This window comes from Camarhynchus parvulus, chromosome 3, assembly GCF_901933205.1.
Source record: "Camarhynchus parvulus chromosome 3, STF_HiC, whole genome shotgun sequence".
NCBI classification, from domain to species: Eukaryota; Metazoa; Chordata; class Aves; order Passeriformes; family Thraupidae; genus Camarhynchus; species Camarhynchus parvulus.
The window spans coordinates 74,111,653-74,137,709 of NC_044573.1; the positions used below are offsets into that span (position 1 = coordinate 74,111,653).

The window sequence follows — 26,057 nt, forward strand, 5'->3', positions numbered from 1 at the left end:
CTCTTTTGCCACTCCATTTCCAAGGATCTCCCTTGACACAAGAACACAGAGCCAAGGCTGTGTAAAGTTAAAGAAATCCCTTCTTAAATTAGGAAATTTCTTGGTTTACTATCAAAAGATTTATTATGTTCATCAAATTTTTGTGTTTGTTAGGTAGGTTCACATGTGGGCAAGTATTTCAGTAATCTCTACCAATGGAAAAATGACAGTGGGATACAGAGACATTGAGAAGTGATCTTTTAAATTATAGTTTTTTTCTAGCTCTCTATGTATAAAGTCCATGTAAACAGCATTTATTTTCCTTTCTTGTCAATTGTGGACCTGAAATAATAAGTTACAATCCTAAGGAATGCCAAGTAAATGTTACCCTTTGTCAAGCTATGCTGAACAAATGAGCTGCATTTAATGTTTAATACTGTTTGTAAGTGGAAATATTTACCCTGCTCAGACAGAACCTATGGCTCTGCTCTATATCTCTGTGAGCATCATTCAAGCTAGAGGGATGCCAGCAAGAGTGACAGATCAGGTAAAGTACTTGGGCTGGGACAGCAGTTGTGCAGAAAACCTTTCAGAAAATTACTTTAAGAAGGATGAGCCCCTTACCTGCCCCACCTCCATGATAGGTACCTTTTTATTACTTTGTGTGAAGCACCCTGGTAGAGCCAATTCAAACAGATCAGGACAGATGATAAATGAAAATCTATTCAGGCTCATGAGGTTGATGCATCAACTGATTTATTCCTACAGGCAGTTTAACATAATTCTGGAGAAACATTCTCTGCAGAAGAAAGTTATGTTACACCCCCTCAATTTACTTAAACATCATTCTCACAAGTGTGAGAGGTTGCAAAGCAGTCAGCACAGTAGAAAGCTCCAAAGAAAAACCATCCCTACTCTTTAGATTGAGTAAATTACATAAAGATGAGAAACCAAAACAATTTAAAAACTGTAATTACCCTTCTGTAATGAATCACAAGTTTAATTCAAGCAACAGTCACCCCAATGATAAATGTTTTTATTTACTGCAGTGAGCAGCTACAGCATAAATAGAGGGAACATTCTACACAGTTGTTTTTTATCCCCACATCTATCACTGCTTCTACAGTAGTGGCAGAAAATTGGCACAAAATTTGGATGCATTACATATGAAAAAATGGAGAATTTTCTGCTTTTCATGCTTGAACTGCACTTGTGAAACCCGATTAATTAGCAGGAAAAATCAGCAACATAATATTTTTTCCTCTGCAGTTCTTAATATATCTCATTTAAGACTTTCATAATTCACACAATTCTGACAGTATTTTTACCTACTCATCCATTGAAGCAGTCATCTCAAGCAGATTTGGAAAACAAAGAAAATAGCCTCCAAAATCCACTCTGGCCCCCTGATTCTAAAGAAAGCTCTAAATCACAGAAATCCACACATTGTGGATGAAATTGAATGATCCCCCCCAAAAAAAGAGCACATTCCCATACTCTGGGAGGGAACAAAAGTGAGTGTGTTCACATGATGTTGGCATTTTTATTAATCAAAATTTAAACACTTGATTTCAAGTTTCAGTATTCAAAACCATCAGCAAGAAAAAATAACCCATACATAACCAAAACCAGTGTTTCTCCACAAACCCCCTCCCCACTCAGATCTCTCTATTACTGACCACTGCATAAGGAATGGTTCCCTGCCCATGGAACGGGGGTTGGAACTTTTTTTAAGGTCCCCCCAACCCAAACCATTCTGTCATGATATGAATCTCTCCCTTAAAAATTCCCAGGTGACTCTTATTCTCCTTCACAACTCTGTTCTTCCAGCTACCTTCTCACATCAGCTGAGCACTTAAGAGGCTCCAGAAGTCAAAGACCATCTTCAAAACTGAAAATAAGTTTCCAATATTTTAAATTTGTTTCTCATTTCTGGAATACATCTCTCATTTGGAAAATCAATTACAAATTAAACTTTTTCATCTTCCCACAGAGTAAACTAAGAAAGTACCATTTTGTCTGATTACAGTATTAGCTATAGGCTACCTATGTCTTCCTTACACACATCTGGAATTCAACTTCCAAACTTGGTCCTTGACCATGATGAAGAACTGACACTTTTACTAAGGCACAGATATTCTAAATTTCTCTTCTTACCAATATGTCTTGACAAGAATTGTCTTCCTTCTGGCTGGTGCACAGAAGAAGTTACAAACACCTAATACAGACAAGGAGGCATTCCTCCAACAGGCAACTATTGAGAACAACTTTTTCTGGTGTATGAACGGAGGTTGCTTCTGCAGTAAAGAGGTAGAAAGAGCACTTTCAAAACTGTACTCAAGTTTCCCCTTTTAAAAAACACCCAAACATGATATTAGCCAAAGAACTTGCAATATGATAACTAGATTTTCTGTAACTTAACTTTCACTCTATTATGAATGGAAGTGAATTTTAGATGAGATTTCAGCCTGCTTTAAGAAAAAATGTCCTAATTAAATTTAATTAAATTAGTCATCAAATTTCCTTAGATATGACAGCTACAACACCAGAGTATCCTTTCATGGCTTATTCCACTCTTTGGAAGAGATGCACTCCTGAAGAACAGCTTATTATGGGGTACAGCAGATATAAATTTAGCTGCGCTGTGAGGTACATCTGTTGTGTGTCTCTGTCTGGTCCTTCAGAGATGGTCAATACAACCAGAAACACAGGATTTCAAAACCCATTTCAAAACTTGCAAAATTAAATTGAGGAGAATGAAGAATTTCAGTTTAAAAATGCTGCATCACTTTGTCTTATTAGGAAAGTCCAACAGCACTGCAGGCACTGTTTTAGCAAGTGTTTTTGTAAGCAAGACTAATAGCTGTACACAAAATCTGCACAACTGGTTGGGGAAAAAACCCTTTTTCTTAAATAAATCTCCCTCATCCTTGCATACTGTATCCTGATGCTTATGTATCAAGTTCAGAATGTAAACACACGCAGAATGACTGGTACTTGCCTGGAATCAACTGTTAGGCACTTTTGTTAACATTTTTGTTTCAAACTTCAGCTCCAGTGCCAGCACTTCCTATTCAATAAAACTGTGTCCACATAAGATTTATAGAGCATACTGCAGAAACTCTGAGAAAGAACTCTTCAAGAACTGACAATTAATTGCCATCATAATCTATTTTATGGAGAACCTAACTGATTTTGATTCTTCCTTTCAGTCTTTCATACAGGGGAAGGGGACTGTCTGCCCATGCAGAAGTCAGAACAGCACTTTTCTCTTGCTCTGTGGGGTCAGAACCCAATCTTTCAATTGGTCTCTCTGGACTTTGGGAACAATTAACTTCCTCTACAGAGGATGGTTTTGGAGCTACTTGCACTGAGAATCTGTTGGCAGCTTTCTTTAAATTGGTCATTTTATTCTTCCCCTTAATTGTAAGGGCTGAGTCACTGTTTGTCCTTTTGCTAGTAACAATGCTACCCTTTTTCTTTGTAAAACATTTCTTAAACTGGCCAGGGTTCAGTTGCCTTTTCTGCTGCTCATAAACCAGGATTTTATCCACATGCCCATCATCACTGTCTTCGCTGGCAGAGCATCTGTTCTGACAGACACTCTTCTTAGAAGAAACTTTCCAAGTAGTTTCAATACAAGCTTCTTTAATTTGACAGACAGTTGCATCTGCTGGCTTTTGAGATGCTGGAAGCATTTCACACCCAGGATGAAGTGTCTCTGTTGTTTTCCCACTGCAGGCTAGAGATGCTGATTCACTTCTAGAAGGGTCTTTTTGCGCCGTTTCAGCCAGGATGTCAGCTTTTTTATACGCATCTTGATAGATATGTAGGCTGGATTCACTAGTAGAGTTTTCTGATAGAACATTTTTATTTTCCTGCTCTGGATTATTTAACTGACATGAGGAAGAGACATGATTTCTATCAGGATTCAATGCTTCTCTTGTTTGTTTAAAACAATTCCAAGACTCCAGTTGCACTGTATCTTCAGACAAAGGCTGTGATGGAATGGGAGCCTTCTTAAGTATTCTCTCTCTTAAAGACCACTCCTGAATTTGTCCCACAGGATTATTTGTGAACAAATCATCTTCACTATCAGAATGCATATCAGACTGTGTAATATCAGTATACTCTGAGCTATTTCTTACTGTTTCATGACTTAGTGGATGTGAGTATTTTATGCATGTGGTTAAGTCAGCTGCTGGATCATGGTCATCACCTTCATGGGCTGTTGTAGTGCTGAAGGAGGTTCCTTTCCCATCAGTAGGGCTCAGCTGCAGACCAGGTATAAAGGAAGAGGATGACATCGCTGAATAAGTGCACTGTGAGGGCACAGATGAGTCAGCAAGAGCAGCTGCTGATGTTGACACATGAACTGATGTTATGCAGGAAGCTGAAGGTAACGCTGCATCTTTTGATCCAGTACTTCTCTGCTGTGTCTGATCTTCTGGGGGAGATTTTGTATCTGACATGGAGTGTTGCACAGGAAGAATTCTGTGTGTAGGCTTTAAATTAATTTGAGACAGAAGACTGGTAATTTCAGCATAAGAATTTGGTAATTCCTTTTCTTCTGATCTGTCTTTCTTTTCTGAAAAGAAAAATAATAAAAAGTGCACTTTGAATGGCATGTAAATCACCGTTCATATGTCTTAATGCAAAAGTACAGAATAGTAAGATTAAAGCACAGTCCCCTCATCTTGCTTTGGCATTATATTGTTCAAGAGTGGAAGAAATGTTTTTTGCATTCTGGCAAGACACATAGATTAATATGAAATAAGCTTCTAGACTTACTTTTCTGTTTCTTCTGAAGAATGTCTGACTTTTCCACTTGATAGAGGGCAACGACATCAGGATAAGCAGCCTGAAACAAAGACTCTTCTTCTACCGTGACTACAAATAACTCCACAGGCTCATCTTCTGGATCAACATAATGTTCTGAAAAAATAATAAATTTACTTTTGATATGAATATACATATGTCAAAGTAGGGAATGAAAAACCAAACAGCAAAGACTCGAATACAAAGAAGGTACACAAAAAGTCAATAGTATGATATTTGAGATTTATCTACAAGTGAGGTCTTTTCTCTTCCTGCCAGTCTCCTGGCACAAATGGACACACTACAGGGAGGAGTCTGGCAGTACAGAAAATTTTCTAGCTAGTAAACAGTGACAGCTTCAGGTACATAGTGAAATAAGGTATGAAATACACAGTTTAGGTCTTATTTACAAGTACCAGAAAAAGCAGCTGAAGACTGAGTCCCTTGCTTTCTAGGTAAGTTTGTTTTCTTTAAAGCATTGCTTTTTCTTTCAGGGTATGTGAAATTTGATGCACATTTCCTGTTATTTCCACAGAACAGTTTCCAATCTCACCCACGTTCCATTGCCTTAGAGTGTTGCCAAACTCTCATCCTCTTTAAAGCTTATCTTTTTCTATGAACTGTTTTGTTCCATAATGTACATAGAAACCAGACCCACCTGGTTTTTGCCATTCAATTTCAAAACAAGGAATTCCATTTTTAACACGTGTCTTAACAATCCTGTAAGAAGGGGAAGTCCATTAAAAGACTGAAATCGAGACTTAAATCCAAAAATATTTCAATATTCTAATTTGGAATGATTCAGAGAAAAAAAAATCTTCTCATGAAATTGAAATTACTACATCTTTAAATAAAATACACTACTCTGTATACAGCAAAATTTGGAGTATAGATTTGACCACTGAAACATTTTCATTTCACACTCAGAAGATCATTCACACAAAATAAAAAAGCTTTTCTGTAAGATACAAACATAATGCAGTCTCCTACAAACATCAGTTTGGGATCTTCAGCTGACCTGCCCGAAAGGCATGTCCTGCTTGACCAACCTGATCTCCTTCTTTGACAGGGTGACCCACTTAGGGGATGAGGGAAAGGCTGTGGGTGTTGTCTGCCTAGACTTCAGTAAAACCCTTGATGCCATTTCCCACAGCTTTTTCCTGGGGAAACTGGCTGCTTATGGCTGGGATAAGTGCACTGGATTAAAAATGGTTTGGATGGTCAGGCCCAGAGAGGGGTGGTGAGTGGAGTTAAATCCAGCTGGAGGTCAGTCAGCGATGGGGCTCCCCAGGGCTCACTACTGGGGCCAGTCCTGTCTAATGTCTTTATCAGTGACCTGGATGAGGGGATCAAGTGCACTCTGTCAGTCCATAGACAACACCAAACTGGGCAGGAGTGCTGACCTGCTGCAGGGCAGGAAGGCTCTGCAGAGGGGTCTGGACAGGCTGGACTGATGTGAGGCCAATGGTGTGAGGTTCAACAAGGCCAAGTCCTGCCCCTGGGTCATAACAACCCCTGCAGTGCTACAGGCTGGGGAAGAGTGGCTGGAAAGTGGTCAAGAGCAAAAGGATCTGGAGGTGTTGGTCAACAGCAGCTGAGCATGAGCCAGAGTGTGTCCAGATGGCCATGATGGCCAGTGGCATCCTGGCCTGGATCAGCAATAGAGTGGCCAGCAGGACCAGGGCAGGGATTGCCCACCTGCACTCAGCACTGGTGAGGCCACACCTCAAATCCTGTGTCTATTTCTGGGCCTCACCACAAGAGGTGGTACTGGATGTGCTGGAGCACGTCCAGAGAAGTGCAGTGGAGCTGATGAACGGTCTGGAACACAAGTGTGAAAGGAGCAGCTGAGGCAGCTGGGGGTGTTTAGTCCAGGGAAAACCTCATGGCTCTCTGCAACTGCCTGAAGGAGGTTGCAGCCAGGTGGGGGTCAGTCTCTTCTCCTAAGTAACAAGTGATAAGAAAGGAAACAGCCTCAAGCTGTACCAGGGGAGGACTACATTTGATATTAGAAACAATTTTTTCATGGAAAGGGTTGTCAACCATTGGAACAAATTGCCCAGAGAAGTGGTTGAGCCACCATCCCTGGAGATATTTAATTTAAAAGATGTGTGGGTGTGGAACTGAGGGACATAATTTAGTGGTGGAATTGTCAGTGTCAGGTTAATGGTTGGACTTCTCCAAACCAAATGATTCTATGATTTTAAGATACTAATGCCAAAGACGGCTGCTGCCCTGGACAGTAATGTTCTGAATGATCAGACAGGGTCATTTATCCTCATGCTCTCATGCAAAAGATAGAGACACAACTTGAACTGAGCAGGGACAGCAGTCACTGAGGTTTTTCTAAAAAGTCTATCTACAACCCAGTTTAGTAGCTTCCTGTGCATGAAGAGTAGGATCATGCTGATCCTGCTGAACCATTACTGCATTTTTAAACACTTGTTAACAAAAGAAATCTTCCAGTGCATGCACCATCTCTCTTTTAAACTCTTGAAACACCAGAAAGTGTTATAAATAGAGAATGTAAGTGAATTCATTCATAAAGGTAAATACTGGTAATTTATCTTGCCAATCTATTTAAAAGCATTCTCCAACCATCTCCCCAATCTTTTGAAAGATAACACAGAATAGATCAGCATCTCTAAAAGTACTAATTCAAGACTATGACACATCAACCCAGAAGTGATACTATCACACTGCTATTGACTGTCCTCCTGTGCCCCAAAATTAATGTCTAAAAACCTCGACTAGCACGGAAAAATTACTAACCTTCTTCCAATAAAAGAATTAGGGAGGCAGGGAGAATTCAGGTTTCATTTGGGAAACAAAACCATCAGATAAAGTTAAAATAAGTCACAATTCCCTTCACAAAGTGAAGTTCAGACTTGCCAACAGACACTGTAGATTCTAGAAGTTGACTTAAGTTTAAGAAGATATTAGATCATAAAAAAAATAAATTACATTGAGGGCTGACAGAATAAGAAACTGCTAATTCTGGCTCAGTAAATTCCTAAGTAACAGAAATCTGGATGGTGGAAAAGTATTCTGGGAGAAAGTAATTGCATGCTTATCTTGCTTTTTCTTCCCTGCATGTCCATTTTTAGTAACTGTATACTTGGCCATTTTTCCATTCCTAGATGTAGCAGTCCTGAATGAAAAGTAGGGTTGACACATAATACAATTACAGCTGGTAGGTCTGATAAGCAATCAGAGACTATGACTAATTTTGCAGATGCTAATTTCTAAGCCTGAACTCTTATTTTGAGACACAGAATTCAATTAAATGTATGCTAAGCACCTGAGAAGAGGACTGAGACGGATCTAAGGAAAAGGAACAAAAAGCAAGCGTAGGAGAACACAAGCACTGCCAGTTCGAATGAAACTGCTCTATGTATTTGTGCAGCAGTAGTAGAATTGGTGCACTGATCTGAATTTTTACCTCTATTCAAAACAAGCACAAAGCTTGAAACAAAGATGGAAGAAAACCATATTTCTTTTTTTTTCAGAAAAGCCTTCTGGTTTTTATCTGGCAGCAGAGATAAATATATTAAGTTCAAGAAATCAAGCCACATTACCGTATTGCCTGCAGTTGTTTTGAGTCAATGTTTCCAGATTTTCTCTGGATCATATCATAACGTGTCAAAAGTGCTAACAGCTTTTTACAAGCATAATGTTTGGTCCATTCCATCTTCTCTGAAGCAAATAACTGTTTGTATAAAAAAAAATCCCAAACTTTAAAACATTCTTTATTCTATTAGATATCATGCTTAGATAGTTATGTAGTTGGGACACTGGGCTCAATACTTAAAGTATCTAGAGTACTTTTGTATATTGGTGTAATGCCCACCAACACCTCACTGCCAAGGGAGGGAACAGCCATCACTAGCAGGGCAAATTCATCAGCTGTCAATTACATGCCAAGGGAACAGTTGTGTGGTGGCAGCAGCAGGGATAAGACAGTTGTTAAACACCTTCTCAGGTTCACATCATCTCTACCAGGAGCTGTGAAACTTACAGATTTCACGTGTGAGACAATGAACACAGATTTTCATTAAAGCCACATTGTTTAACTGATCTACTCTACTATCTGTAATTCTTACACTGTCATCAAACCCCAAAAAAATGAAACATTGTAAGAGATCTGATTTTGCCAATATAAAACAAGTAAAAAGCCTTCCTAGAAAACAATGCTAATGTACAAATATTGACATCTTCACCCCCATCTAGCAATATTGGACAATGAAAAACAAAACAATGACAAGGGAGCTTTCTCTTTCTTCTACTTTTCTATCTAGCTATTTAGAGCAACTGATTTTTTCCAAAGTCTTCAATTTTAGGCTTTCAAAACAGTGAGGTGTATTAAGATATTGTAGCAAGATTCTTTAATTCTTATTTCAAGTAAAATTACTGATGAAGATCACCATTATCACTTCCTTAGTAATAAATAAAAGATTACAAAGCTGAATATTCAATATTTTGTTACATACCTGAAAGGACAATAAATTTGGCCTTTGACATTCCTTTATGTTGATCAATTTATTCTTGTTTACAAGAAACTCTTGGATAACCTTAAGATAAAACATAGAAGAAACAGTTTAAGAGAGGATAAAACCTGAAATTTAAACTAATTAATTAAAACAATTGATATTAAGCAGGCTTGCTTGTTACCTCAGAAAATGGAAAGCCCTCACAGCTCATGGCTTTTCTGGAGGTAAAAACAAATGTGTTAGGAACTGAGGAAAAATGGGAAAAAATGATGTGTCTAAATGCTCACCCTGCATATGAATGCAGGGAAAAGCAGTTAAATTTTCAGGCCATTCCTACTTTCTGATACTGTCCTCCGCTGCATTTGCTTGTTTCACTCGCTCCCACTGATGCCATGCACAGGGGCAGCAGTGCTTGGAGTCGCTGGGTTTGCAGCATCTCACACTTCCACAGAATTTACATCCATTGTGCTCGTGTTCCTTGTAAGATCCTATAGCAACAGACACACAAAGTGAGGAGAAAAAGGGGTTCCCAAAATCTCCAAACCTATAAAGGCAGTATTACAAATACAAAGCTCAGAACAAGTATGAATGTGATGTGAATGGCAGCTGTAAGCAGATCTGAGTGCATTAATTGCATTTATGAATCTATAGTAAAAACTGAAAAAGACATGCAGGCTTCCATTTTTTTGAAGACTTTTTCCCTCCACAGTTTCAGCTCTTAAGCTGGAAACTTATTATCAAAAAACTACAGAAGTAATGTGTGATAACCTGGAAAACACACTCAAGTAATATATTTGAATCAGGCTTCTCCTTCACCAAATGATGGATTTGAATGAGTTCACTGATCAAAGATGATACCAAAATCAGGGTACTTGGGATTAATTTCTTCTTCAAAAAACACTGCCACATACCTCATCAATGATGAGGTTTGGTCCTCTTGATGCAGGACCAGTTCGAGCAACTAAAGAAATAGCTGCTAGGCAGTATAGAGTACAGCATGCTGTCTTTACTGATCATGTTAAAAAGGCAAATATCTGGGATCCCACAACAGCATTATGATAACATTCCATCTGCTGTCAACAAGTTTCACATTTGAAGAAAATTAGTCCCAAACCTTGGAAATATTTATATAAGGGCACATATACACAATCTTGAAAACATGAAGATGGAAGCTGAAAAGCATTTTTAATGCTAGTAGAAAAATACCCATAACCCAATAAAACAAAACCCATCACCCCATAATAAAAAATAAAAAATTAGGCTAAAAGTACAGCTCAGCACTTTTCACACTGACCTGGATGATGGCACTCTGAACAGTGAATTACCCTTTTAACAACCAAACGTGGATTATCATCATGCTGAAATTGTTCCTTCCACTGCTCAAACCTGAAAGGATGACGTTAAAAGGATCAAGAGATATTTTTGGCTTTCACACTTAAACCACTGAAAAATAATTTCTTTATACTTGTCAAGCATTTATCCAAGAGACAGTTTTTCAACTTATGAAACAGGGGTCTTTTACAGCATATAATGTTGTATTTCTAGCATTGACACACACATTTATGATAACATAGAAAGCATTTGGTATCTCAAATCCTAATCCACAACCCAACTAAAAATCAGCAAGTCTCATCAGTCCCTACACCCTTCATTCCAATATATCAACTTATACCTGCTAGCTCAAGAGCTAGGAGCCAGCTCATGTTTAAAACAAATATGAGTCTTGCCTAGCAAAACAATTCCTTTAGCAAACAAAAGGTAAGGAATGTGGCAATATCCTCCCTAACTTAAAGTATTATAAACATTGTCTTGGAGTTGAAGTACATAAGTCTTCGAATAAAAAACACTTAGGTAAATTTCCATTTTACCTTTGCAGTAAGTTTTGACCTTGCAGAGTCTCAATTAACTTTAAAGCTTGTTCCTTCCCAACTCCTGGAACCCCCTATAGTGAAATATGAAATATTATTTAATTACAAACAAAATATTCATATTCTCACAAAAACATCTTTATTACATAGTGTAGAGAAATGACAACAAGTGATTCCAGATGTTGAAAATAAATTGAGAAAAATATTTTTGACCAAGTTTAAGGGCAGAGAAGGTGACAGATTACAGCTGTATTGCCAGTGTAACACACAAGCTGTTCTTATGCTCAACAGCACCTAAGCTAAAACAAGGCAAAGAAGGAAGTAGAAAGCAATAATAAACTAAAAGAAGTGCAATTCAGAAAAGAGAAGTTACAAATGAAGTAGAGAGAACACTGGCACAGGTTGCCCAGGGAAGTGGTAGATGCTCCATTCTGGAAATATTCAGGGTCAGGTTGGAATGGGGCTCTGCGTGACCTGTTTTAATTGAAGATGTCCCTCACTGCAAGGGGGTTGGACTAAGTGAACTTTAGAGGCCCCTTCTGACCCAAACTACTGTATCAGTCTATTAAAACACACACATATTGCTTTCCAGTTCTTTCTATCTTCACCCTATTTTGCCAAGAATCAATACACCTGATTATGAAGATGGTATTGAGTGTACTTTCTACAGCATCATTACAAATAAATCTATATTTATTCAGTTCTATATTTATTCTAATGGCACAACTGAATACATAAAACCATATAAAATAAATCTACATTTCAAACCAAGTCTTCATTGAACTACAGTCAGACATTCAGCTTCTGCAAGGAGAGGATTATTTTGATGTATTTTCAACAAAGTAAGTGCAATTATAGCATGGTATTCTCATTTAGCTGTTCTGCCAATCTCCATTCCCAATGCACTCCCATAATTCAGCTATCTTAACAAGTTTCTGTCTTTGTCTATTTTGCTGAGCTGCAATAACTCAAAGGATCTCTCTGGCATCACATAATTGTGACATTTTAAGACTACGTAAGAAGCTGGCATTCCAGGAGCTGCTTTGGTACAATAACCACTGATTATCCACTGGTTTTTATACTCCCTCTCTTTACACAGTAGTAACAAGCTATTTAAAGATTCCCATAACAGAAACAAAATTTAAAAATAACCCAAAAAACAAAACCCAAAACAAAAATAATGAAAGGTTTGTTTTCTCCAGCAGTTATCTGTTGTTTAAAGGATAGTTTTATCAAGCTGGGACACAATTATTTAAGAATAACAAGGTATCTGCTGCAAGCCTGAATGGGAGCAATCATTGCCCAAAGTCACTACATGATGAACTGTAGGTTAATCAAGTTTCATCCTACTTTTTCTCCCTTTCAAATAGTCATACCAACAGCTTCTGTTCAATGTTTCAAAAACGAATTTAAGAATTTATAGGAAAGAAAAAAAAAAGAAAGAAATGAAGTAGTAATGAGTGAGATTTCTCTCAATTAATTAGATAAACTTCCAAATAGATCACTTTTAATTCTTCATAAATGATATATTTACAAACAATGGAACAGGAATACATCCAAACTGCATCCAGAACTGCCTTTACTAATAACTACAGCTCAAAACTATCACTACTAAGTCTTCCAAAGAGCACAGACAAAGCCATTTCTTCTCATTTTCCACAGCTCCTCTGCCAGGGATGCACTTTTATGTGACTTGTTACAAAGCATCCTCATAAACAATGGGGTTCTCACACCTTTGCCTCAATGTAATCAGTATCTAAACTTTTGCCTTCCCCTCCATTATAGAAAAGGTTTGGAACAAGACAAAACAGACTGGTGTTCATGAACCATTTTGAATATCTTTAGCCTTTTAGAAGGCTGAACAATAGAATTTACAAATAGAATTTACAGTGACTTCCTATACATCTTCTACTGCATCTCATCATGCATTGCATAAACTTTCCCAGCATACACATCTCCCTTGATACATTTTGTTGTTTTTCAAGACAGCGTAAGCACCAAATAAAAAATAATTATATTGCTTACCTTTGGAAGATAATCACAGCCCAGAAGAACTGCTAGCCCAATCAAAGACTCTCTGTCACAACTGAGTTTTTCCTTAATAGAGGACATTGTGTAACTGTCAAGATGTGGATCCTACAAGAGAAATTTATTACATATTATTTCTGTTACATCTGTTACAGGGAAGGAACTGCCCTGAGTCACATTCAGTTGGGATTGCTTACTCACGCCTATTCACCCACACCCAGAGGAAAGGGTTCTACCCCATAAGAGGGGTCTAATAAGAAAAAAAAAAAATTGCCATTAAAATTTATAATGTAATACATGGACACCACATGAACAACTACAGTTCTGGAACTTCAAGTGTGGGCGTCAACTGTTGAAAGAAACTAAAATAAGCCAAGAGGTCCAGCACACAGCTGAATAACCATGTTACATGAAGGGTGAGCAACTGCCTCAAAGGTCAAGCACAAAGAGCTACAGCGGATAGGGTTAAATCAATCTGGCAACCTCTCACAAGAGGAGTTCCACAGGGCTCCTATCCTCAGCCCACTTCTCAACATCTTCATTATCATCCCAAACTTGATACCAAAAGTGTTAATTCAATTTCAGGACTGGAAGGAATACTAAGTAAGTTTACCAACAACACTAAATTGGGAGGAGTTGTTCACTCCCTGAAGGGCAGAGAGACAAACTGGAGAGATGAGCATTCACCAACCATATGAAGTTTCACAAGGGGAAGTGCTGGATTCTGCACCTGGCACGGGGTAACCCTGGCTGTGTGCACAGAGTGGGCAATGAGAGGCTGGAGAGCAGTGCTATAGAAAGGGACCTGGGGGTCCTGGCTGATGGCAAGTGGAACATGAGCCAGCAGTGCCCTGGCAGCCAGGAGGGCCAGCCCTGTCCTGAGGGCATCAGGGACAGCATGGCCAGCTGGGCAAGGGAGGGGATTGTCCTGCTCTGCTCTGCGCTGGGGCAGCCTCACCTCCTGTGCTGGGAGCAGTTTTGGATGCCACAATATGAAAAATTCATTAAGCCATTAGAGAGAATCCAAAGATGGTGAAGAGCCTTGAGGAGAAGCTGTATGAGGAGTGGCTGAAGTCATTTGGTCTGTTCAGCCTGGAGGAGACTGAGAAGAGACCTCACTGCAGCCTTCAACATCCTGAAGGGGGCAGACACTGATCTCTGATCTTTTCACTCTGGTGACAGTGACAGGACTCAAGGAAGCAGCATGAGAGTGAGTCAGGGGAGGTTTGGGTTGAGTATCAGGAAAACATGTTTCACCCAAAGGGTGGCTGGGCAGTGGTACAGGCTCCCCAGGGCAGTGGTCACAGCACCAAGATACACCTGACAGAGTTCAGAAAGTGTTTGGACAAGGCTCTCAGGCACATGGTGACTCTTGAGCTGTCCTGTGCAGGGAGACAGGAGTTGGACTCAACGATCCTGATGGGTCCCTTCCAATTCAGTATATTCTATGACTCTAGGTGTTTTTATTGTTTCCTACCTATAGAAAAAACGTGGCAAAACCAATGTTATCAAATCCTGGTGGCTGTGCCAAGTCATTTCAGGAATTGAAGTTTTTAAAATGCAGGTAAACATTTCAATGTACTACTTAAGTAAAATAAAAGAATAAAAATGTTATCTAACATATTAGGCATAAGCTAAAGAAATATTTGGAAGGTAAAGGGACTCAAATACAAAATGGAATCAAGATTAACATGAATTAAAATATAGGCCACTGTCTCCTTCCTCAATCAGGACAAAAAAATCCCCCCACAAGCCAACAAACCAAAGTGATCCATTTTGCTAGAACAGCTGCCCTTGACATTGTGCTCCCTGCACACTCACAAATTATTTTTTATGCTGACCTATATATGTACCTAAGTACACCTGAAAGATTGAGCTTGCCTTCACTGTTGGTGATAAATGACAAGGAAGCTGAATGAAAGAACCAGGTCAAGGAAGAACTCAACCATGGTGTCACCAAAGCAAATAACCTTCCATCAACCCTAATTATTTTTTCAGAGTTAATTATTTGTAGTGCACTTCTTTTGTTCTATTGATTTTCTCATATCTCCAATATATTTTTTCAACAAGTCTTTCAGATGAACATTATAAATTACAGAAATCTGGAGTAGCCTTTCTCCATTTCTGGAAAATTGTATTCTTAACAAATGAACGCTTCAGTTTAAGGCCATAAATTATTTGGTTTTTGAATGATCACAAAAATTGATTGTGATACAGATGTACAATCCCTACACTATTCATATCCAATTGGGGTGAACAGCATTAATTGCAAGTATATTCATAATAAAATGAACCTGTAAGATGCAAGTATGTGAACTTATTAGACCCAGGAGGCTGATCACTCTTATATGACTTAAGGGTAAAATTTATAGGAAGTAATTATTTCGCTCAACTTCTCACAATAAAGAAGGAAATAGGAAAAAAATTGCAATTTAACTTTATATGAGACACCACAGGGTACTACAAACACAGGCAATATTACCCTGTTCTCAGTAGTTTTCCTCTCACAGCCAATACAACAATTATCAGTGAATCAAATAAAATGTTCCTGTCTTAAACACACCATTTTAAACAAACCCAACTACTACAAGGTAAGTTTAATAACATATAAGTATTTTTTCAAGTCCTTTCCTTCTATTTACATTTTTGTAAAGAGTCTATAGAAAGGGTGGGAACAGGGTGAGATACATTACCTTAGCATTCATGGCAAAGTTTCTATAAACTGTTTGAGCTCCATACAAGAAAACATCTCCATCATTGGTAATGCAGCCATCAACAAGTCCTTTTGAATTTAGGTAGGCACACATTGCCTCTGCCTCTCCAGCTGCTTGAACCCAAGGGACACCTAAACACTCCAGTAGTTCAAGACACTAAAAGAAGGAACACAAAAGGGAAGAGGTTGAATGTTGACTATTAAATTCACTTATTAGCATGCATTTTCTCAGACACAAGTGCCTTTAAAAACTGCTACTGTTGTTCTGCCTATGTAACAGCTCATCAATGAAAGCACTACTTCAGCAAAAAATAATATCCTGTAACAGTGAAATAGTAGATATCCACAAAGAGCTAAGTATTAATTGGACAACTTGAACACAGCATGATTAATGGCCACTCCTTCACAAAAATCTTCACACTTTAAATAGATATTTAGGATGTTTTCAGAAGAGTAGTAACAAAGGAGTATTTATCTTTGAGAAGTAATGCTGTTTACTCAAGCAGAAATGCTGAGCCAGAACAGACATCTTCCAACAGGTGCCAAACTTCCCAAGAGAATCAAGCAGAAAAGTACAATGCTGTCATCCTACCAAGACTAGACCACTGTGCAAGACACACCGATATATACATGCAAATTTCAGAGAAAATATTTTATTTTAGAACTTTAGTATAAAACTTGAATTGGTATGTACAGTCTAGTGAAGCCCTGAACACCCATAAATTCTACTTCATAGATTTTTGATAGACAAAAATGGTTAATGGGGGTGGGAGTATATGAAAAACTATGGATACTAACGCCATAAAAGAACAGCAAAGTTAAATTTTGCAATAAATCCTCAGTTATGGTTGTCCATCACAACAGCACAACATGCACAGGACATATCAATAAGAAAATTATTCTGACACTGTTTGTCTATAACACTTAACAGATGCTGTAAGGCCTGACTTCAAAGGTGCACATTCCTTCAAACTTCAAAACATTGTTTACATTTGTTGTGTATAACGCTGTGAGACACTGAAATATTAGGGGTTAATAATTCAAACAACTGGCCATTTGAAAAAGCAGCAGGTGCTTTGCTGAGGCCACGTTTGCACCCCCAGCCAAAGAGCAGAGAATTTTTGGGTGTGTGTTGGTGAAACCTCTGATGTAGTATGACAGAGGGGGTGCACACCCACCATGGGAGGATGCCAACAAAAAAACCAGCCTTTGTTTAGCAACGAGCTGGTTTTTGAGCTGGGTGAGGCCAACAATAACCAGATCCTGTGAGGTGGGATAATGCTTTTTTTATCTTGCCAATTTCCTCCTTTACACAACTGGCTCAGGTGTAAAAAATGTACACACCAGTCATTCAGTGCCATTCCACCCTAATCTGCCCCGAAGCAATCTATTAACAAGAACCTCAGTTACCTGGCTTTCAGGGGTGGGTTGTAGCAAAAGCTATCAATTATTTCAAGCTCCTGTATTGAATTTGGTTAAGATTTCTTTCTATCACATTAAAAATACTTCAACACTCAGTTACCCACCTCTTTTAACATGGCTGTAAATAAAGATCTCCCTGTTCTTACAGCTCCAGCTTTCTTCGAAGGCCCATAGCGCATCTCATTCCTCTTGCTCATGGTGTCTGCTTTCAGCCTGGGGGCCTCTCCTTCCATGACAAACACGAGTTTAATTCCCATTGATGTAAAGAAAGAGAACCGAAAAAAAAGGTTTCTGCAATAAAGCAAAGTGTTCCATAAGCTGAACTATTTGTGAAGACTGATATCTTCAGACATTTTCCTTATTTCTCTTATATTTTCCTGACCCTACCACTTGAAAAATCCTAGCATTGCCTTTACCTCTAATGATTCTCTCACCCCCAATCTAAACAAACCTCTGATCTATATTCCTGTCTTTGGCTGCAATTGTCATACTATGAAATTGCAGAAGCTTTACAAAATTCCCAAGAAAATACCATATAAGGACAGAAAGGATGTTTTTCTGGGTGTAAAGATGTGAGCAGGCTTAAAGGCTTAATAAAAATATATTAAATATCCAAAATCTACCTCCAAACACATATTTACATTGGTTATTTTATATCAAATATTAACCTGAATCGATCAATACAGGTACACCTCAAGTGACTGAATGCTGTAGTATTGGACAGACTTCTAGATACCATTACAATGCCAATTTATTTCACATGCAAACCAGCACCACTGAGGGGTGGAGTTTTACAAGGCTGCAGTAATAAACACTTGGACTATAACAGTAAAATTAACAGCAGTCATATCAAACAGCATATGCTTTAACCAATAATTCCAGTATCAATCTTTCAAAAGGAGTAAATCAAACCTTTCTATCTCTTTGACAGACATGGAGAGACCATTACACTAGATTTAATTTTGTACAGCTGCTACTAGCAAAAAACAGTAAGCTGGTCTTTTGAGGTTAGTTCTATTTTCACAAATGATATTAGAAAATCAATCCATACAATAAGTTACTTGAAAATACAAATTCTGAAAAAAATTCATTTTCAACTGTCTGAAAACAATTTTTGGCAGAAATCTGTTCAACTCCTTGTCTTGCTTTGGAGGTCTGGACTGATGCTTCCATTCCACTGCACACAGGACATCCCACCAGATGTAATGTCTTTGGTAATCCTGCCAGTTTTATAGTTAGTTATCCATTTGAGTTTGTAAGTATAAAACATTTTAAGACATTATTCTCAAAAATTCTGAGATTTTGTATCATGCTGATATTTTATATCATGCTGAATTCATCAGAAGTCACAGGAGTGTATAACACCATCTAGTAACTCAGTATTCTACACTGGTAATTAACAACAAGCACTGATGAAAATTTGTGTGTGTTTTCATTATTGTCAACACTGTTTGCAGAGAACAGTGCTTTGAAATTACAAGTGCTTAGACATGCTCATTCCTTACATAACTCATTTAAATTAAAAATATATCCATATTCCTCAAGTTTGTTCAAACGCCTGAAGAATGATTTAAACATATTTAATTCAATATGGGGGTCTACTTAGAACTAACTTCAAACCCTTTACATATGTAGCATAAATGATAACTGAATCAAAACACCAGTCATATCAATTTCAGAGTTACTCTTAGAATTCTATTGAATAAGTAACATATTTAAATTATATAGCTCCAAGACATTTGGCTCAAATAATTTATATGGATACCTGAGATGTGGCTTGGTAACTACTCCAACCATCTTTTTAACAGTCTGTGCTTCACAAACCCACAAGCTTAAATCAACAGCAAGTGTTTTCCCTCTGAGACTACTTATGTTGACAGGTTGCCTCACAGGCTCAAGGATTTGCCACAGGTAAGTCACTCCCATTGTTTTCGCTTCCTTTTTGTCAGAAGGTAGATTTTAACTGTGGAGAGCAAAGAAAATAACACAGTTTCAGCATATGGCATGAAGTGAAGCATTATGACTGTGAGGTTCAGAAGATAAATATATTTGCCACTATAAGTTCTACTTTTTTGAGGCAAGAACACTTGCAAGAAGTCCAAGTCCACTTCCAAGTTTTCTAAGTGTGGTGACTCCAGTTCACAGATGGTTAATTACCAGATACCTTCTTTGGACGGAACAGTTGCATTACTGAATAAGCTGAATAATAAATAAATATAATAATAAGCTGAACATAAATAAAACCAAACTCAGGGAAAAGGAAAAAAATAAACAAAAAATTATTCATTTCCAAGTCTTACATGTCCCTTACATAAACATAATCCAAGTTTTATTAAAAAAAACAAATCACAGAATTCTTAAGGAACTTATGTCCTGATTTGAGGCAGGATTCACATTAAAATTTTCTGTTAAAATAGAAGTGGCTTAAAGCTATTTGAGGAATATTTACAATGACAACAGAATTTAAACTTTCCTTGCATTCCAAGATGATACAAAAGGGGTCAACACCCAGAGATTCTGGCTTGGGAAATTCAGATTGGAGTTCAGGAAAAAAAAGATGGTATTGCTGCTGTGGCTGCTCACAGGTTGCCGACATTCTTAACATCCAGCTGCCATACTGTCCTACTTTTAATCCAGTGCTGATGGAAGCCTCTCTAAGCAGGGAATCAGCAGTGACTGGCACTGAAATTTGTGAAAAGAACTCCAATGCAGTATTAAGAGGGAGGCAGTACTATATTCTGGCCCTGGATGCTGGGAGAATAACTCCGTGCAACATGCACACCTGGCTCAGGATGGCGCACCTCTTCCTTGGCCAGGATATCCACGTTCATCAGAAAATTGTTGCTTTCCTGAACTTCTTACTTAGAAGTCCAAAGTTATCACTGCAGGCAATCACAGTGCCCTTAAAAAGGATTGAGCCAACTTGTTACTAAGTTCTCACTGCAACATGATGACTTCTGAATTTGCCTTCCAAACAAATGTCCTGGCATTTCTAACACTGTGACTGCAGAAACACACCAGTGTGTTCCACTGTGCCAACTTTGGTACTGCAGGACTAGCACTACCTATAATGCACACCAGTGGAAAACGTACACCCACTAGGAGGTATAGCTCTTTGTCTATGTAACTTTACTTACACAGCTCCACTCTCCATGGTACCCCATTACCACACTCATTTTCTTGTTTTCATTATTCTTCTGGTTTTCACATCTTGCCAGTTTTATACAAGGCCTCAAGCACATACTCTGCTTGCAACCCTCACAATACCAATTTATTCCTGCACTGTCTTGTGGTAGAAAGTTTGTCTCAGGCTTATTTATTTTCTCTCTTCTCTCCCAATATTAGAATATAAAAATCAAATACAATGTGGAATGTTTTGTATTTCTTTCTGCTTTTGACACTACTGTACAATCAGATAAATTAAAATGCTCCTTTGAATAAATCAGACTAGATGACTTAGCAGTGCTCAGAGATCTGCTTAAGACACATGAGGAGCTAAGCCACTGTGTGGTCTCTCACAATTAACACCACAGTCTGTCAGGACAGCAAGCCTGCCTTTGGAGGGTGCATTCTTTCATACTCTAATTCTGTTTTAAAGCAAGGCAGCTATTCAATTCCAGGTTGTTTTTAAACCAAGTTGTCACGTTAAGATTTACTTTCAATAGAATTTAGGTCTCTAATCCATTTCTTTAACTACTACAATGACTCAACCTCACTTTAGTTGTATGCAGAGTATTGCTATTGTTGTTGTATGTCAAGCACATAAAAATTAGTTAAAAATACACATCAAGCATACAGCTACATAGTACAATTTCTTGAAGTCCAGGATAATCAGTTTCTCTGATGCACAGGGGAAGTATCCAAACCTTCCCAAAAGACAAGCACAATAACTCACCTTCAGTGAGAGAACACCTAACAAAGAAGGGAGATGCCTTTTTGGCGTTATAATTTGGTTTCTGCTAGTCTGCATCAATTAAATTTGTTAAAAAACACCTGTTAGTTTCTAAATATTGTTATGGAGTGTCACATAGTCCTTAATTAATGGGAAAGACAAATACACTGCAAACACCCTACATCTGGTTAGATTACAAATAATAATAAAATAGCATAAAAATTGAAAACTAAAAAAAAAAAAGTCGACTTTTTCACTGTAATAAAGCATAGCTATTTGAGGACTTAAGCTTTTCACATCATATTGAATATATATCTAACAGTGAGTTATGAAAGCCTGCAAGACTGGTAGCAGTCTTTGGTTTTTTTGAGTGTATTTCATAAAATATTTAAATTTGAATTCAGTGTACAAATAGCTCAACTACTCTTAACATGAATGATCTGTCTACTCGGATTTTATTTAACAGTTTCGTTCATCACGAGCCTCCAACCCTAGAGAGATGGCAACTTCCAGAGAAGCAAAACTGAACTTGATTTATTTGCATATACTTAGAAATCACTGAAGATGGTTAACAGTAAAAATAACCACTCACCTACAAAACCTTCTCAATATCTCTTCAGGCCAGAATGTGCTAAACCTATAAAGCTTTTATGCCGTATATAGTGCTTTAAAACGACATTCTGCTCTACTAAGTTTTTTTACACTGCCAGAAATGCCAGTCACTTAAAAATAACCACAGAAAGCATTTAGCGCTGCAATTCAATTCATACAGAGATACTTTCACACATGACCAAGGTAACTTGCAAAGACAGCTAAGCATATATTTTATGTCTCACCCGGAGGCCTTTAAAAAGGAGGAAAGACACGGCAGAGGAAACACGAAAGCCCTGACGTTTTTAGTAACTTTCCCTCTCTCTGCGTTACCCCAGCCCAGCTTTGCCAATAAATCAGCGCACCCGAAGGACAGCGGCGGCGCGCTCCAGCATTTGCAGATTCCTCCTCAAGCGCCTGCGGATCCTTCCGGCGGGATGAACACAAACAGTCCCGAGCCCCCGCCGGCGAGCCAAGCGCGGGCTCCCCGCACGCGGCGTTTGAAACTCCCGCCCCGCTGCGCCCAGAGGCGTGCCCGAGCCGCCCCGGGCTGCCCAGCCTCGGCCCGGCAGCGGGCACGGGAACGCCCAGCCCCGTGGGAGCCCCGCCGGGCCCGCTCTGAGCGGCTCCAGAGCGGCGGCCGCTCCGCCCCCCACACCCGAAAATGGCGCGCGCACGGAAACGCGCCCCGCGGGACGCGGAGCGCGCAGGCGCCGCACTCGCGGAGGCAGCTCTTCCGCCCGCTCCGGCCCGTCCCGCCCCGTCTGCCCCGCCGCGCGGGCATCGGGAGCTGTCCCAGGTAACGGGGCACGGAGCGGGCGAGGGGCGGAGGGAGGGGAGATGAGGGACGGGTGACCCATGCCGGGCGAAGATGCCGGCGGGCGCTGTCCGGGCGCGCCGGGCTCTCTGGACAGCTGGGAGGGAGGGCGGCCTGGCGGCCGCAAGGCGGGGCAACCGCTGCTAGCCGCTCCTCCCGCTGCCCCCGCTGTCCCCGGCATGGCGCCGCGCTCCTGTCGCAGGTAGCTCTGCGGGGCTCCTTAGCGGTCGGAGCTGGCGTTTGTCACCCGCTGCTCAGCGTTAGCGCCCCGACGGGTGTGAGCGCTCCCTCGGGTGTCCATCTCTGATGGCAGACAGCAGGAGCGGCGGCCGCACGGGCGTTCCGGCCGCCAAGGGACCCGGGTCTCTTTTCTGGGGGGTGGGGGAGCCTTCCGGGTCGTGCGGTGTTGGGAAAAGCAACAGGTAATGGTGGACTTGAGGAGATTTGTGCCTTGCTTTCGTTTTCGCTCTCAGTAGAGGAGGCAGAGCTGCCCTCTGTGCCGCAGTGCAGTTCTGGGCTCCTCAGCACAAGAGAGAGACGGAGGTCCAGTGGAGGGCTGTGAAAGATGATTAATGGATTGAAACATCTCTCTTATGAGGAGAAGGCTGAGGGAGTTGGAGCTGTTCAACTTCGGGAAAAGACTGCTGAGAGGGAACCTCAATCTGTGTAAATGTTTAAAGGGAGGGTGTCAAGAGGATGGACCAGGCTCTCCTTCGTGGTGCCGAGCAGTAAGACTGGAGGCAATGGGCAGAAACTGATGTTCAGAATGTTCCCTCGAACATGAGGAGGAATATCTTTGCTGTGCAGGTGAACACGAACTGGAACAGATTTCCCGGAGAGGCTGTGGAGTCTTTCTTACTGGAGATATTCAGAAACTGCCTGGACACAATCCTGTGCTATGTGCTGTGGGATGACCCTGCTTAAGCAGGGAGGTTGGACCAGATGTTCGACCTATGAACACTATGAACCTATGAACGCTATGTTCACTTCCAGCCTTACCCTTTCTGTTATCCTCTGGGTCAGGCACTGCTTCTCCAGTGTTTGATGGGATGGTATAGGCTTCTTATGTACTGGCTGCAAATGTGTTAGGAGAGGAGTTGTCAACGTCAGACATACAGTCTAACATAGAGCATCTGGCTCAGGTAGTCCCAAAAATGTAGAGCACACTCCATTCCTGTGTCTTGAGACTTGACTTCTGACTTCAGCCCTCTTCAGCCCTCCCTTTAACTTCCGTTTATCTGCTGTAAACCTAGTTGTCACTCCCGAAGTTAATGTTACTGAAATTCCCTTAGAAACCTCCTCCCCTCCGCATCCCCCTCACTGGTTCTATGACCTGGATGTTAATTTGTAATTTTATTGGTATTTTTGTGACTGTTAAATGTAGTGTGCTATACATCAGCTAAAGACCTCAACTATTTTCTTCCTCTCCTTACCATATCTTGTGTTCATCCTGCCGTAGGTCTGCTCTATGTCTTTGCTTTATCTCTGCTTTGCCAGCTGGGTGGAAGGCAGGGTTATAGCTGGACTATGTCCAGAGTGTTTAAAGTGGATGTCCCACAAGACACAAGGGATACTTTCCTACCTTATGTGGATACCAGACCAGCGAGGGCTGCTAGAAAGCCACTCATGTGGGTTTGCTGACAGCAGGTTGGTTGTGTCAGCCCTGGATGAGCCAAGCTGTGACCAGCCAGGCAGGGAAAATGGAAACAGTTGTGGAACGCCATAGCAGTTAATACTTTGGAAAGATAGGCCATTGATTAAGTTGAAACATGGGTGAATATCAGTGGATGCAGCCTCTGCCTTCTTATCCTTTGATGTGTACAGGGTAAGTACTTTTCTAACATGTAGCAGTCATTTTATAGAGGGCATTTAGGGCTTGCATTTTTCTTTTGTGCTTTCATTATATGCATAACAATTGCTTGTTGTAATTTGGAGTGATCCTTTGATTGTTTTTATAATTGAAGCTGTCTTGCTCCCAATTTGCTCCCAATTATAGATCCAGTTTTTATACCTAACTGTATACTCTTATGTTCCGTGATAGTGAAGTTTATTTTTATTAAATCAGTACTCTTGATTTCTCTTCCTGAATGACTGTTGGATTCTTGTTTGAATTATTAACTTGACTTTGTCATCACAAGTTTCCGTTAACATACTCTTACTTTATATTGTAATATATTAAAGTATATGAAGTTTAGTATATATAGTTTAATTGTTTCCAGTATAGTATTGTATACTTTAATAACCTTCAGATAGCTTGGATCAGCTGCTTTTCCTTTGCCTTGAATAGTTATTCCCAAACTGTTGTTAAAGTTAGGCTAAGTAGTGCAGAGACTGAAAGCAACATTTTTTCCAGTTAAAAACTTAATGTAGAAAATTAGGGGTGCCTTAGTGCAGGAGTCTTGGGAGCAATTAATGTCAAAAAAATTCTTTTATTGTCAAAAATATCAAGGTGACATGAAGATAAAATTCAAACATGTCATTTTCTGTTTATTTATTTTTTAAAATGTTGGTTATTTATTCCTGTGCTTTTTAAAACCTTGTTTCTTGTAAAATCTTATTAATGGGTTCCTTGTGGTTGCAGTCAGTTTCTTGCTCCTTTTGGGTTTTTTCTACTCAGGGAAGGTTCTGCATCCACTGATATTTGTCATAATTTCTGAGGCTGAGTTTGCTTGTAGTTCCAGTTAAGTTTTGTTTTCAGTACTAGCTCTTTAACAGTTTTGAGGTGCAGATGGTTCTGGTTTTTGCTTTCGTCATAGTTAGATTACATGAGATTATTTTTTTCTGTGTTCCGCTCTTATACTCTCTTTTCCTTAAATGTTCAAATTGTATAGCAATGGAACTCATACCCCTCATCTTTAGTTTGGATGTTAAATTAATTAAACCATTTAAAGCTTATGTATATGTCTTCATATTTGGGTGATGGATGCCAAGAGCTTGCAAGTGACTGATTCCTGGTCTCAGTAATTTGGCACAAAGGCATGTTTTTGTAGTAAAGCCAGAGTAGCATAACAAAAGGTATGTAAGCTGAATCATGAAGTGTATTTGCTCCTTGATTTCCTTGTGTGCTGTATTAAACTATATAACATAAAGTGGATATGATAGTTTTGCTGTAAATACTTCATGGGCATCATCATTATAACAATAATAGTAATAATAATCATCAGTTGTAAACATCATCATCCTTCTTCTCTTGCTCTTCTAATATTCGATAAAGAAATCCCTACCATACAAAATTATTGCAGGAGTGTCAGATGGCAAGTTTATTGCATTTCTGCATTTGCTTTGAATTTTGTTCATTCCACATAATGGAAAGGGATTGATGCTGTTTTTTCTTTATCTTTTAGATGCTGTGTCATAGAAAATTAATGAGGGGATCATAAGACACTGTATTTTATAAAGCAGCCAACAAATATGTAGGCTAGAAATTAGAAAGTCTTTG

At 39.4% G+C, this 26,057-nt stretch overlaps 2 protein-coding genes across 7 annotated transcripts in view; one reads left to right on the forward strand and one right to left on the reverse strand.

Moving 5' to 3' along the window:
- Positions 1–607: 607 nt before the first annotated feature.
- GEN1 (GEN1 Holliday junction 5' flap endonuclease) lies at positions 608–22,465 on the reverse strand. Of its 2 annotated transcripts, none has more exons than XM_030945073.1 (14): positions 22,047–22,465; positions 19,084–19,281; positions 17,423–17,609; positions 15,877–16,053; positions 13,181–13,291; positions 11,156–11,229; positions 10,582–10,673; positions 9,625–9,775; positions 9,469–9,505; positions 9,288–9,368; positions 8,376–8,506; positions 5,456–5,517; positions 4,771–4,914; positions 608–4,567 (listed from the first exon to the last, which is right to left on the reverse strand). In XM_030945073.1, exons 2-14 carry the CDS (start codon positions 19,242–19,244, stop codon positions 3,165–3,167), a joined length of 2,811 nt encoding a protein of 936 aa, XP_030800933.1. In that variant the 5' UTR covers positions 19,245–19,281; positions 22,047–22,465; the 3' UTR covers positions 608–3,164. The 2 variants fall into 2 exon arrangements, with proteins under 2 accessions (XP_030800933.1, XP_030800932.1); XM_030945072.1 differs by having other exon boundaries at positions 609–4,567; positions 22,167–22,465.
- SMC6 (structural maintenance of chromosomes 6) overlaps positions 22,148–26,057 on the forward strand; it is a 39,070-nt gene continuing 35,160 nt past the window's right edge. For 4 of the 5 annotated variants that reach the window (XR_004060590.1, XM_030945070.1, XM_030945068.1 and 1 more), the window contains exon 1: positions 22,148–22,600. The gene's annotated coding sequence lies outside the window, so the exon portion shown is untranslated. Of the gene's footprint in view, positions 22,601–22,790; positions 22,821–26,057 lie in introns of those variants that run through there. The other variant, XM_030945069.1, reaches the window with a different exon arrangement.

Coding starts and splice junctions, on each gene's coding strand:
- GEN1 (XM_030945073.1), bottom strand. CDS start 19,244: ATGGGAGTGACTTACCTGTGGCAAATCCTTGAGCCTGTGAGGCAACCT. Junction 11,230..13,180: donor GCTGTGATTATCTTCCAAAG/GTAAGCAATATA, acceptor ATTTCACTATAG/GGGGTTCCAGGAGTTGGGAA. Junction 10,674..11,155: donor GGTCAAAACTTACTGCAAAG/GTAAAATGGAAA, acceptor TCATCCTTTCAG/GTTTGAGCAGTGGAAGGAAC.